The 11,123-nt window shown below is 41.8% G+C and overlaps 2 protein-coding genes across 2 annotated transcripts; both read left to right on the top strand.

Annotated features, from left to right (window-relative positions):
* Window positions 1–1,636: 1,636 nt before the first annotated feature.
* On the top strand, window positions 1,637–3,752 carry LOC140222178 (uncharacterized). The gene is made up of 5 exons (XM_072292380.1): window positions 1,637–1,669; window positions 1,763–2,039; window positions 2,463–2,472; window positions 2,530–3,206; window positions 3,277–3,752. The coding sequence occupies exons 1-5, from the start codon at window positions 1,637–1,639 to the stop codon at window positions 3,750–3,752; spliced, it is 1,473 nt and encodes a 490-aa protein (XP_072148481.1).
* A 2,379-nt stretch (window positions 3,753–6,131) lies between these two features.
* On the top strand, window positions 6,132–9,221 carry LOC117849700 (uncharacterized). The gene is made up of 11 exons (XM_034731343.2): window positions 6,132–6,470; window positions 6,606–6,700; window positions 6,783–6,840; window positions 6,928–7,122; window positions 7,498–7,577; window positions 7,700–7,782; window positions 8,129–8,180; window positions 8,288–8,356; window positions 8,584–8,670; window positions 8,756–8,820; window positions 8,919–9,221. Exons 1-11 carry the CDS (start codon window positions 6,356–6,358, stop codon window positions 9,061–9,063), a joined length of 1,044 nt encoding a protein of 347 aa, XP_034587234.1. The 5' UTR covers window positions 6,132–6,355; the 3' UTR covers window positions 9,064–9,221.
* The last annotated feature ends 1,902 nt before the right edge of the window (window positions 9,222–11,123 follow it).

The following is an 11,123-nucleotide window of genomic DNA, read 5'->3' as shown; positions in this document are numbered from 1 at the left end:
CGTGGAGTTGGTGGGTAATTACCCACCAATGCCACTCGTTACACAAAAATAACGCTTCGTTTTGTTTCTCCGAGACTCCCCGCACCTCTGCTTTCTCCGTCCTCTTTTCCTCTGTCCCGACTCCTCCATCCCGACCCTACCGCAGGCCAACTAGCCCTGCCGCCGCCGCTAGGGTTTCGGCCGGCCAACCCCCGCCGCCGCCCTACCCCTACCGCCGGCGGCTCGAGGCCCGCAGGCCGGCCGCCTTTCCCCGCCGTCCGTCGCTTCCTCCAGTACTCCAGTCGTCCGCCGCTTCCTCCAGTACTCCGGCCATCCGCCGCGCGCCTCAATGCCCCGCCACCCACCTCCGCAGTAGCCCCGCCGCCGACCAAAGATCCCCGCCGACGGCCGCATTAGCCCCCCCGCCAGCCGTCTTCCTCCGCTCGGCCGTCTTTCCCCGCCCGGCCGCCGCTTCCTCCAGTACTCCAGCCGTCCGCCGCGCGCCTCAATGCCCCGCCACCCACTTCCGTAGTAGCCCCGCCGCCGACCAAAGATCCCCGCCGACGGCCGCACTAGCCCCGCTGCCAGCCGCCTTCCTCCGCTCGGCCGTCTTTCCCCACCCGGCCGCCGCTTGCTCCAATACTCCCGCCGTTCGCCGCGCGCCTCAATGCCCCGCCGCTCACCTCCGCAGTAGGCCCACCGCTAGCCAAAGATCGACGCCGTCGGCCACACTGGCCCCGCCCCTGGCCGCCTTCCTCCGTTTAGACGCCTTCCTCCGCTCGGGAGCCATCCAACAACATCAGCAGGAAGTCCCCCGCCGGTCAGATTCACAAGGTATGGATACATAACAAATGGAAGTCATTAGTTTTTCGTTCTTACAGTCTTTTGTTACTTCTGAAGTTCTAGATTAGTGAGAGTGTGAATGTGATGCAATCTCCTGTTACAATCAGTGAGAATGAGGATGTGATGCGGGTAACTGAAATTAGTAACTTTGTTTGATTGCTAACTGAAATGAGAATGAGAATGTGAATGTGAAATGAGAATGAGAATGTAAAATTAGTTACTTGGTTTGACTGGTAGCCCCAAAGGTTTAAGGTCATGCAAATAAGGTGTACCTTGTCTGCTCAGCATACAATGGTAGAACTGCAATAGTTTGTCTTTCCAAATTTCGGCAATGATACTACTTGTTTTTAGAAGATCAGATAGGAAGAATATTTGAAACTACTTATCAAATAGTATCTGAAAAACATAACTAATAAATTGGTAATTGAAATGAGAATGAGAATGTCAATGTCACTCAAATTAGGCTGTTGTAGTTAGGTAACTTGGACAGTACCACTGTTGTAGATTAATGGTTTCTAATATGATATTTGTGAGTTGGATAGATGCCTGAAATTGATTGGAACTCGGAGAACACTCGAGTGTTGTGTATGTTATTTGCCGAACAAGTTGGAAAAGGAAATCGGCCAAACACACACTTAAATGCACTTGGGTATGCTGAGGTTGAGAAAGGGTTCAAAGAAAGGGCTGGAATAGCGGTTACGAAGGCTCAGATCAAGAACAAATGGACAAGTTAAAGGAAGATTTCAAGGCATGGAAGAAACTAATGCTGAGGCAAACAGGGACTGGTTGGGATCCTATAAAGAAGACTATAGCTATGGATGACGAATGGTGGAAAAAAGCTAGAGCTGTAAGTTGGTTCAATTTGGATGATATATTTGTTTTGCATATGTCGATTATGTTGGTAATGCTTATAATAATACTATTATTTTTCTTATTTCAGGAAATTCCGGGTTGTGGAAAGTTCAAAAAGAAGGGTCTTGAGAATGAAGATGAATTAGCCAAGTGTTTTTCTGACATCACTACTATTGGTATTGATCATTGGTCTCCTCATGTTGTGAATGTTGAAGCACCAGAAAATGTTGACGAGACACAAGATGAGGAAATCAATTGTGAGCCGCAGGATGATGAATTCATTCCGGATACACAAGAGGAGGATATTGGTATTACTCCTCCACCTGCGAGTGGCAAAAGATTGGCAAGGTCTATTGATAGAAGTGGTAAGAAGGCGAAGTCTGGAAATGCACTCCTAATTCAAGAAGCAGTAACAAGTATGGCAAGTTCAGCCAATGAATATGTTTCTAAGAGACATGGAAAATATTATATTGATGAAGTGATGGAGGTTGTGATTGCTTGTGGGGCCGGCTATGATAGCAATGAACATTACATGGCGTCTGAACTGTTTGTGAAGAAGGAGCAAAGGGAGATGTTCATGACCTTGCCTACTAATGAGATTAGGTTCAATTGGCTTAGGAGGAAGTACAAGGATAAATATGAAAAGTAGAAATTGGCTTAGTGAGAGTGATGTCATTTGTGTATGCTACTATTTTATTTTTGTCGCATGTGTGGTACATTTTATTTTATTGCATTTTATTTATGTATGACAGTTGTATCTTACATTTCGTTTATGTCAATGTTCACAGATGTCTTGAAGTGAGTCTGATGAATCTAGTGAGTCTGATGGTGAATTTTTTTTAACATGGTTGAGAGCTGTGGTAAGCTAGCACAAAGTTATCATGACTCATATATGGATAAGGCACCGCCGAGGTTTGTGTTTTCACAACAAAGTGGAATGGGATGGCTGATGGAGACAGTAAACACTCCAGGGGAGTGCCACCGAATGCTTCGGATGAATGAGGTTATTTTTCAAGATCTTCATGATGTGTTGGTTGAGAGGTATGGATTAAAACTATCGAAGCACATGAATACTTATGAAATGTTGGCCATTTTCCTATTCACATGTGGTGGGTGTGAGTCAAATAGAAGAGTACAAAATAAGTTCAAACACTCAGGTGAAACCATTAGTAGAAAATTTCATGAAGTTCTAGATTGTGTGGTTGCCATGGCAAAAGATTTCTTGAGACCAACAGATCCTAATTTTCGCAATGTGCACAAAAGGATTAGGAATGATAAGAGAGCATATCCACACTTTAAGGATTGCATTGGTGCACTTGATGGAACCCATATTCGTGTGTACTTATCACCTGAAGAACAAGTGAGATATATTGGTAAGACTGGAATTGCAACTCAAAATGTGCTTGCCGTTTGTGATTTTGATATGCGCTTCACCTATGTGGCTGCGGGTCAACTGGGTTCTTTGCATGACACTAGTGTATTGTACCATGCATTGGAAGCAAATGTAAATGTCTTCCCACATCCTCCTCAAGGTAAAGATTTTTTCTTATGTTCCTTTTCGTATTTGTATGCACAAACTTATTTTATTTTACATATGTGTAGGCAAGTACTATGTTGTAGACGCGGGCTATCCTAATTGTCCGGGGTACCTCGCTCCATATAAGGGTGAAAGGTACCACTTACCCGAGTGGCATCGAGGTATGGAACCAAATACTCCAAAAGAGAAGTTCAACCGTATACACTCATCTGTTCGTAATGTTATTGAGCGCTCATTTGGAGTATTAAAAATGAAGTGGCAAATCCTTTACAAGATGCCCGATTATTCTATGGTCACACAAAAGAAGATTGTTGCTGCTACTATGGTTCTACACAATTTCATACGTGAATATTCTAGCGTTGATGTGGACTTTGCTAATTTTGATAGAGATCCTACCTACATGGCTACTGTTCCGAAAAGATACAACAAGTATGCCGTGTCTCAACATGCCTCCGATGGATCAACTTCGGAATCAAGCTTTGTGACTATGGATACCTTTCGTGATAGTATGGCTACATCAATTGCCCTAGCATGGAATTAGTGCAATGATTATTGTAACGACCTTATTTTGGAACTATGAATTTATTTCAAAATTTTAAATTTTTGGAACATGTAATTTATTTTGAACTTCAATGTATGCACTTTCATTTTATATTTGTGATAAGTAGTTCAAATCGAGCCAGGGGCAAGAAAGTCAATCTACCCTCAAACTCCTCTATTCTGGAGCTAGGGACACCCTCCCAGCCAAACACCCTCACCAGACAGCTCCAACTCTATCCAGAGCTGGCTCCACCTGGAGTTCTGGAGTGGAGCAGCTCCACCCAGAGTTGGAGTCATGCCAAACAGAACCTAAAGCGCTACTGCTCCAGCAACTCAGAGCAAACTCCAACGGATTGAACCTCCCCTTTCTCTTCATTGCCTTACAGGGGAATTCCCTTTTCACAATTTCAGCATGCTGCAGCAGTTTCCCCTCTTCTGTCACATTTCCTAACTTTATGAAATGACTTGACGGATTTGCTCGCATTTCCCTCAGCAAATTCACAAAGACACCATACGTTGGTGTGTTCTAGCTTTTGATGCGGCAAGCGATGCCCATTCCAAGAAACAAGAATTTTCCCCTTTTCTATTTACCTAAAATGTGGGACCCACTTGGCAGTGACAAAATCAATCTTCTCCTCTTCCCTTTATGGCTGAAAAGTGGAATGCGAAAGGGAGAAAGGATCCGTTGGAGTTGAGGGTCGGGAACTAACTGACCGAAAGGGAAATCGTCCGAACTGAAACTAAATTATCGTCCGAACTGAAACTAAACTAAGGGAATTTCAGAATTTAAGAAACAGCCACCTCTTTTTTTTTAAACGAGCTAGTAGGAGAGCTGCTGCTATATTAAAATAGAGGAAAGACTCCGATGGCAAGAAAACAGTCACCTCGACCGCCTGTTACAGAGATTCAAGATAGCAAAAGAAAGTAAATTAAACTCCAGGTACTCTGTCCACCTGAGTTTCTGCCATTTTCCGTAGAGCTTCGTAATCTGGCACCACTTGACTGGCACTTTTCATCTAAACCATTAAGATAGTCAAGAATCTTCATAATCTGGAGCAAGAGTAAGATGCTTCATCCGCTTGATGAAAATTTTTGGGAAATGGAAATAAGCCATTTTCTTGAGAAAACTATGCCTATGAGCCAGTAGAAAGTACATCCAGCCAGATAAGCACGAGAGATGAGAATACGGATGAAAGGGACACCAAATCTTTTTGAGTTTTTCGGTATTATCGTTCCTTCATTTCTTTATAAAAAATAAGGTCCTAAATTGTCCTGACGTGATTGCATAATTTCTTCTTACAAATAGCACTATATTTCGTTAAATGCAAAGCATCGAACTCGTCACTATTCTGACAGAAAAGCAGGTTGGATAAAAAGGATAGTGCAGAAATGGTATTGAAAAAATGACAACCACAGCACCAGTTGCATCATGAGCATATTCCATTCTGCTGTGCGAGTATGAACTATGAAGGTCCTTTTCAGTGCTCCATTATGTCCATCCATCGTATCAATGTTACCCACCACAAGCATCAATTTGGCTCCTGGATTTGGTACCCACCACAAGATAGGGGTGCTGGTGTATTAGAAAAGATGAGTGCCATGATATAAGACGATGAAGAAATTACCTCGTGAAAAGGAGCTAGTGTTTCACTTTTTGAAGATTTGGATCTATCGACCGTATATTTTCCATGTTTTGAGTACTTCCCTTCCCGTTCCAAATTACTATTTTTTTAACTTTTTCAGGTACATACCTTTTGCTACGTATCTAGACATAACATATATCCAGGTGCATAGCAAAAATTATGAATCTAGAAAAACCAAAATGAATAGTAATTTGGGACGGAGGGAGTACTATTAACATTTAGTAGGGATTATTAGTGAAACAAAACTTTCCGAACACCACTCTACTGAAAAACGTGCTCAGGCAATTTCGTGAAAAAGAACAACTCTCCGAAGTCCGAACAGAATTTCCAAACGATGAATATTTGGACTACAGTAACACAATGGGGGAAAGGTATTGGGTGCTCATATCGAAACTGACTCCGTATATGGTTACCTGTTGCTATACATGTCCACATGCAGTTGAAATCTGGTCTACCGTTTTCTCCATGCTTGGACGCAGCAGCAACTGTATCTGCATCAGATCCACTGTTTTCTCCATCCAGACCGGCGGCTGCTGCATCAGAAAGATCCTCTTCTTTCTCATCCTGCTCTGATATTCAGGCCAGCGTTTCCTTTTCAGAAGCTGTAACAGTCATCAGCTGTACCGAGCACATGACCAACGATGACGACTTGCAAGTTGCAAACTTGCAATGAGTATTCCAGGCCGTGGAGCACGAGGCGTGTATGGTATCCCGATGGGACAAGCACGCTGAGCTAACGACAAGATCCAGACGACCCCGTACCGTTTGCAGAAATCAATTGAGCGGGCACATGGTGCCCCCCTAACTACCCGCTGGCTAGTTTATTGCACAAGGTCCATCTGCCAGTCCTGCACTCCACCTTCCAGTCTTCCACTCTTCTGCTCCGTCTTCCTCTTTGTTGGCCGGCATATAAATCTTGCTTCAGCAACTGATCTGATCCGAGGCTTCTGAGCTCGGGCTCATGGAGTTCAAGGGGAAGGACGTATGGGGCCTGCTGCTGGTGCTGCTCCTCGGCCAGCTCGTCGCCTTCTCCATGGCTGCCTCAAGCTTCACCTCGTCCCTCATTGCTAATCTTGGTACTCGATCTTTCATCTTTCTCACTGGGCTGATGTATAAACATATAAAATATTAGTGTATTTGATGAAATACTTTAATAACTATTATCTGTATAGTGATAATATGTGTTCATTACCATGAAAATGTCCTTGTAGGAGTTGATGCACCACTCACACAGTCTTTCTTCGCATATCTGTTGTTGACCTTAGTTTATGTACCAATCGTCCTGCGTCGACGGCAGAAACTGCAAGTAAGCATGGCTGCCTAAGAGTCAACCCTGGAAACTGTTGCAATTCATAGCTCTCACTGTTTCGATTACTCTTGTTCTGCAGATAGCTTGGTACTGGTACCTAGCCCTGGCGTTCATTGATGTACAGGGGAACTATCTTGGTGAGTACAGGCACCACTCAGTTACACTGAGTCCAGAGATATTCTTCTTGCTACAGCTGATAACCATCTAAAAACAATATGCTGTAGTTGTGAAGGCATACCAATACTCGTACATCACCAGTGTAACTTTGTTGGATTGTTGGACTGTTGTATGGGTCATCGTACTCACCTGGTACGCTCTGGGCACAAGGTATTCTATCTGGCAGTTTTTAGGGGCAGGGACATGTGTGGCAGGGCTTGCCCTTGTGCTCCTTTCAGATGCACAATCAGCAAAGGAGCAAGGTAAGCTACTTCAAGCATCTTAACAGGCAAATTAAAAATTCAACTACAACATCAACATAATCATTTCATGAGACAGGAAATTAGAATTTCAATTATATAGGAACGTTCATGGTATTAGTAGAACAAATCCAGCATAGCAATTTTAGTGGTGGCTAAGAATAAGATGGCAATAAAACAGGTGTTAGTGTAGACATGAATTTATGAATTAATCTACATGGTAACTTTTTTAGCGAAAAGCAGGATCACTGCTCAATCATGTAAGAAGAGAAGCAAGTGGAGTTTTACATCTCTTATAAATGATGAAATCTACTTTCTAGTTTCCATAGCAGAGCTACATGAATATTTACACCATATGGAAACTTCAATTTTCTGCAGACCCAAGTAAAATACCACTTCTGGGGGATGCCCTTGTTATTGCTGGGACAGTTTGCTTTGCGTTTAGCAATGTTGGGGAGGTTAGTTAGCCTTACATGAACCTGCTGTTATTTTTTTTCTCGAACTACACAGGAGAGAATCTGCTGTTATCAGCAATAGTTTCACATTTCTAATAGGCATTTCATTTTCCTTGTATGTGTAGGAATACTGTGTCAAGAAGAAAGATCGAGTTGAAGTTGTCGCAATGCTTGGACTCTTTGGGTTGCTTATCAGTATTGTTCAGATGTATCCTCCAAAATTCATTATAGGTTATAGACCAATATAGCAAAACTGGCACGGTTCATTGGCAATACCATCTATAAATAGCTCTCTTTTAAATGGTTAGCTATATCCTCGCGAAAAAGGTTAAACTATCACCACAATTTTCCTGGAAGAAAAAAATGTTGACTATATTTTCTATATTCATGTTACAGACCATTAGAACAAACTGGCATGATCCAATGATCCATTGAATGCGATTATAAATTTTCTATTTTTTGCAAAGTTAACTTAGCACCAGTATTTTCCTGGAACAAAAACTGCTAGCTATATGATCTATATCCATGTTAATTTTTAACCTAATAAACTACAGACTTATATTTGAAAGGAAGAGCCTAGAAACAGTTGCATGGTCTCCAACAATGGTAAGAAAACTACATTTTACCATGAAACTATTTTATCTGCCATACACCTTATCGAATTATTAATTGGAAACTTACTCCTGCTTTTGTATTTTTTTATATTTTTCCAGATAAGTCTCTTTGCAGGATTTGCAGTGGCAATTTTCATGTTCTACACAATTACTCCTTTCGTTCTTAAGGTTAAGATCTCCTGCATGTTAGGGATGACATAAACTGCACAAGTATGAAGCAAGAGAAACTTAGGCCCTGTCAAGTGGTCATGAGTTATTTAAATAACTAAGGATAAAGAAAAGCTGTTTTTAACAAAATTGGCTAACTACATAGTACCAGCCAGAAGAAAGGCCCTCTTATTGTTACTTCAAAGTCCAATAGTTTTGCCTTTTCTTTTCTTATGCCCTTTTTGCAGATGAGTGGAGCAACATTGTTCAACCTTTCACTGCTAACATCTGACATGTGGGCAGTCGCCATTCGAGTTCTATTCTACCATCAGCAGGTGAACTTTTTTTTAACCCAGAATACTTCTCCCAGATTATAAGATATTATCAAATATGCTCACATACTTCAGATACAATGCACAGATAAACTGGTTGTACTATCTAGCATTCACAATTGTGGCCATTGGATTAATCATCTACTCGTTGAAGTAAGTTTGTTTGAACCTTCGTTAGATCATTTTGCAAATATGTCACTCCTGGTTGCAGAAGCCTAGCTAACAAGTTTATTTGCTTGTAATCTATGAAGTGAAAGTTCTTCAGATGATAAAACAGCTGCAAGTACAGAAGCAGCAGCACAATATCAACAGCTTCAAAGTGAGGATAATTCAACAGGATGGGAGTCTAATGAAGGCGGCCAAGAAAGGACACGTAATGAAGTTCACATTTGTTAGTGGTCAATGTACAAAGAGTCCTTCCTGTTAATAGACAGATTTGTCCCAAGTCAAAAATATGGTAACATAGATATCCGGAGTAAAATGCTGCTCCCTTCATCTGTAGGCCAACATGTTATTATCTCAATTAAAAAAGGGACTACATATTGTTCGGCTAATTTTCCCATACGTATAACTCATATCTTGTATCCAATAGGGTTCTGCTATGTAATGAAGCCTAGAAGAGAAAATCTGGATGAGGGAACACAAAATTTCAGCCAGATTTCAAAGACACATAAACAATAACAAGACGGCTGCAAAAAAAGGGGCACTTTCAGTTGGATATGGGCAGAACCAACCAGAGCGTGTAAAAGATATCCAACTAAAACCCCATTAATAGGAACCAAATAACAATAACAATCAACTTGCGAGTCAAAGAAACCAACAAGCTTCCATTAACATCGCAAGAAACTGAAACTTCAAATCTGTTCAAAAATTAAGCCCCAACAAGAACATGACATGTATTCTTGTGAGCTTCAAAAAGAAAAAAAGCAAGGTGAAACAAAACCCATTTAAGTTAAAAGTAAATACAAAGGACCACAGCTAAATCCTCTAAAAACAAAACTATCAGCTGATTTGTCCACTAGGATGCAATTCAGAACCATCAGCCTCGAGACTATTGCACTCATTGAACTACAATCAACTACCTAAACACTCTCGGAGACAATTAACCACACTAAATTACCGCCTCGACCACAATAGAAAACCTGTTCTATCATTAGAGGACAATATAGCCGGTGCATAACGTAAATTTGCAACTATTCCCCTTTTTTTAGGTATATACAGTAGGGGAGGCCCCTACTGTGGTAAATATATTAAAAAGGGTTAAAAAAAACTGTACAGAAAGTTGTAAAGGATCTACAAGAAGGCAACTATTCCCCATAGTTATGAAGAATTTAAGCATGTTCACTACATTCATCAGATGCCATTTTCTACCAGATCCATGAACACAACCAAACACATTGTTTGCGGTAATGCAATCTGTAATCTAAAGAACCCGCTCACTCCCCTCGAAACACAACAAAATGGCATGATTTCGCTGGGTTAACCTCTGCTAAATGCCACAACCACATTTCACCTCCCATTTAATGGATCCTTTTTATTCTTTTTTTTTTGAAAGGTAAGGGATTGTTTCCGGGGTCGTTTCATTGCTGCATTACCAAACGAATCCCACCAAAACAAAACACAGGAACTATAAATAAACATGGGCTGAAACTGACACAAATGAACAAAACAGAAGAACTTCCGGCCCCCTAATACAAAATGAAGAAGAAAAACAAAAACAACTACATCATTGAACCGATAACATCTTGGCCTTCGGAAATGATCATGGAAACATCCTGACCACTCAGAAATCGACTGAGACAGCAACATTTTTAGTCGAGTAACAAGTAGAAGTACCTAAAAAAAGCACCATCCAAAACCTACAAAAAAAAGCAGGCCATGGAAAGGAATCAAAGATATTTTTTGTCTACACGCCAGTGCAGCAAACAATTCGTACTATATATAAAGAGATACATGGGATTGAAACGTGCTTTTGGACTAAGACCCATCACAGCTGGTTTGTTTGTGTACCAGAACAGCAAAATACGTGCAAATATAAAGAGAGGTACCAGTATAACCTATCACTCACCACAACTCTTCCGAGAACTGCTAGCTCATGGCAATTAGAGAAGTATTAATCATTAAGGAAGAAGTGTAATTGCGTGCCCCTTGTCCCCTTTCAACAATGCTCGTGTTCAAACTTCAGAAACAACTAGCCTCTTCTGCCAGCGGATGCAACAGTCACTGAGCCTGACACACCACTGTATCTTCCAGGTAATTGCGGTCTGCGCTCGTTTGAAGTGTCAAGTAGCCGATGCCCATTTGCCAGCTCAGGCTATTGTGCCCAGGCAGACACACGCCCACTCACCACGGAGTCATTCCGTCGAACAGGTCGTGCGCGCGCCAGCCTGAGTAAATAGGGAACCGCCCCACCGAGGCTCCATTAGCCTGCGGCGTCGCGCTCTAGCAGATGAACA

This window comes from Setaria viridis, chromosome 3 (assembly GCF_005286985.2).
Source record: "Setaria viridis chromosome 3, Setaria_viridis_v4.0, whole genome shotgun sequence".
Lineage (NCBI taxonomy): Eukaryota > Viridiplantae > Streptophyta > Magnoliopsida > Poales > Poaceae > Setaria > Setaria viridis.
This window is presented reverse-complemented; position numbering and strand designations above follow the sequence as displayed.

What these genes read in the sequence shown, in the direction of transcription:
- LOC140222178 (XM_072292380.1), top strand. Translation starts at nt 1,637, where the DNA reads ATGGATGACGAATGGTGGAAAAAAGCTAGAGCT. An exon ending in GGTGGAAAAAAGCTAGAGCT is followed by an intron (nt 1,670 to 1,762) that starts GTAAGTTGGTTC and finishes TTCTTATTTCAG; the next exon opens with GAAATTCCGGGTTGTGGAAA. An exon ending in CTTCCCACATCCTCCTCAAG is followed by an intron (nt 3,207 to 3,276) that starts GTAAAGATTTTT and finishes ACATATGTGTAG; the next exon opens with GCAAGTACTATGTTGTAGAC.
- LOC117849700 (XM_034731343.2), top strand. Translation starts at nt 6,356, where the DNA reads ATGGAGTTCAAGGGGAAGGACGTATGGGGCCTGCTGCTGGTGCTGCTC. An exon ending in GTCGACGGCAGAAACTGCAA is followed by an intron (nt 6,701 to 6,782) that starts GTAAGCATGGCT and finishes CTTGTTCTGCAG; the next exon opens with ATAGCTTGGTACTGGTACCT. An exon ending in TTAATCATCTACTCGTTGAA is followed by an intron (nt 8,821 to 8,918) that starts GTAAGTTTGTTT and finishes TAATCTATGAAG; the next exon opens with TGAAAGTTCTTCAGATGATA.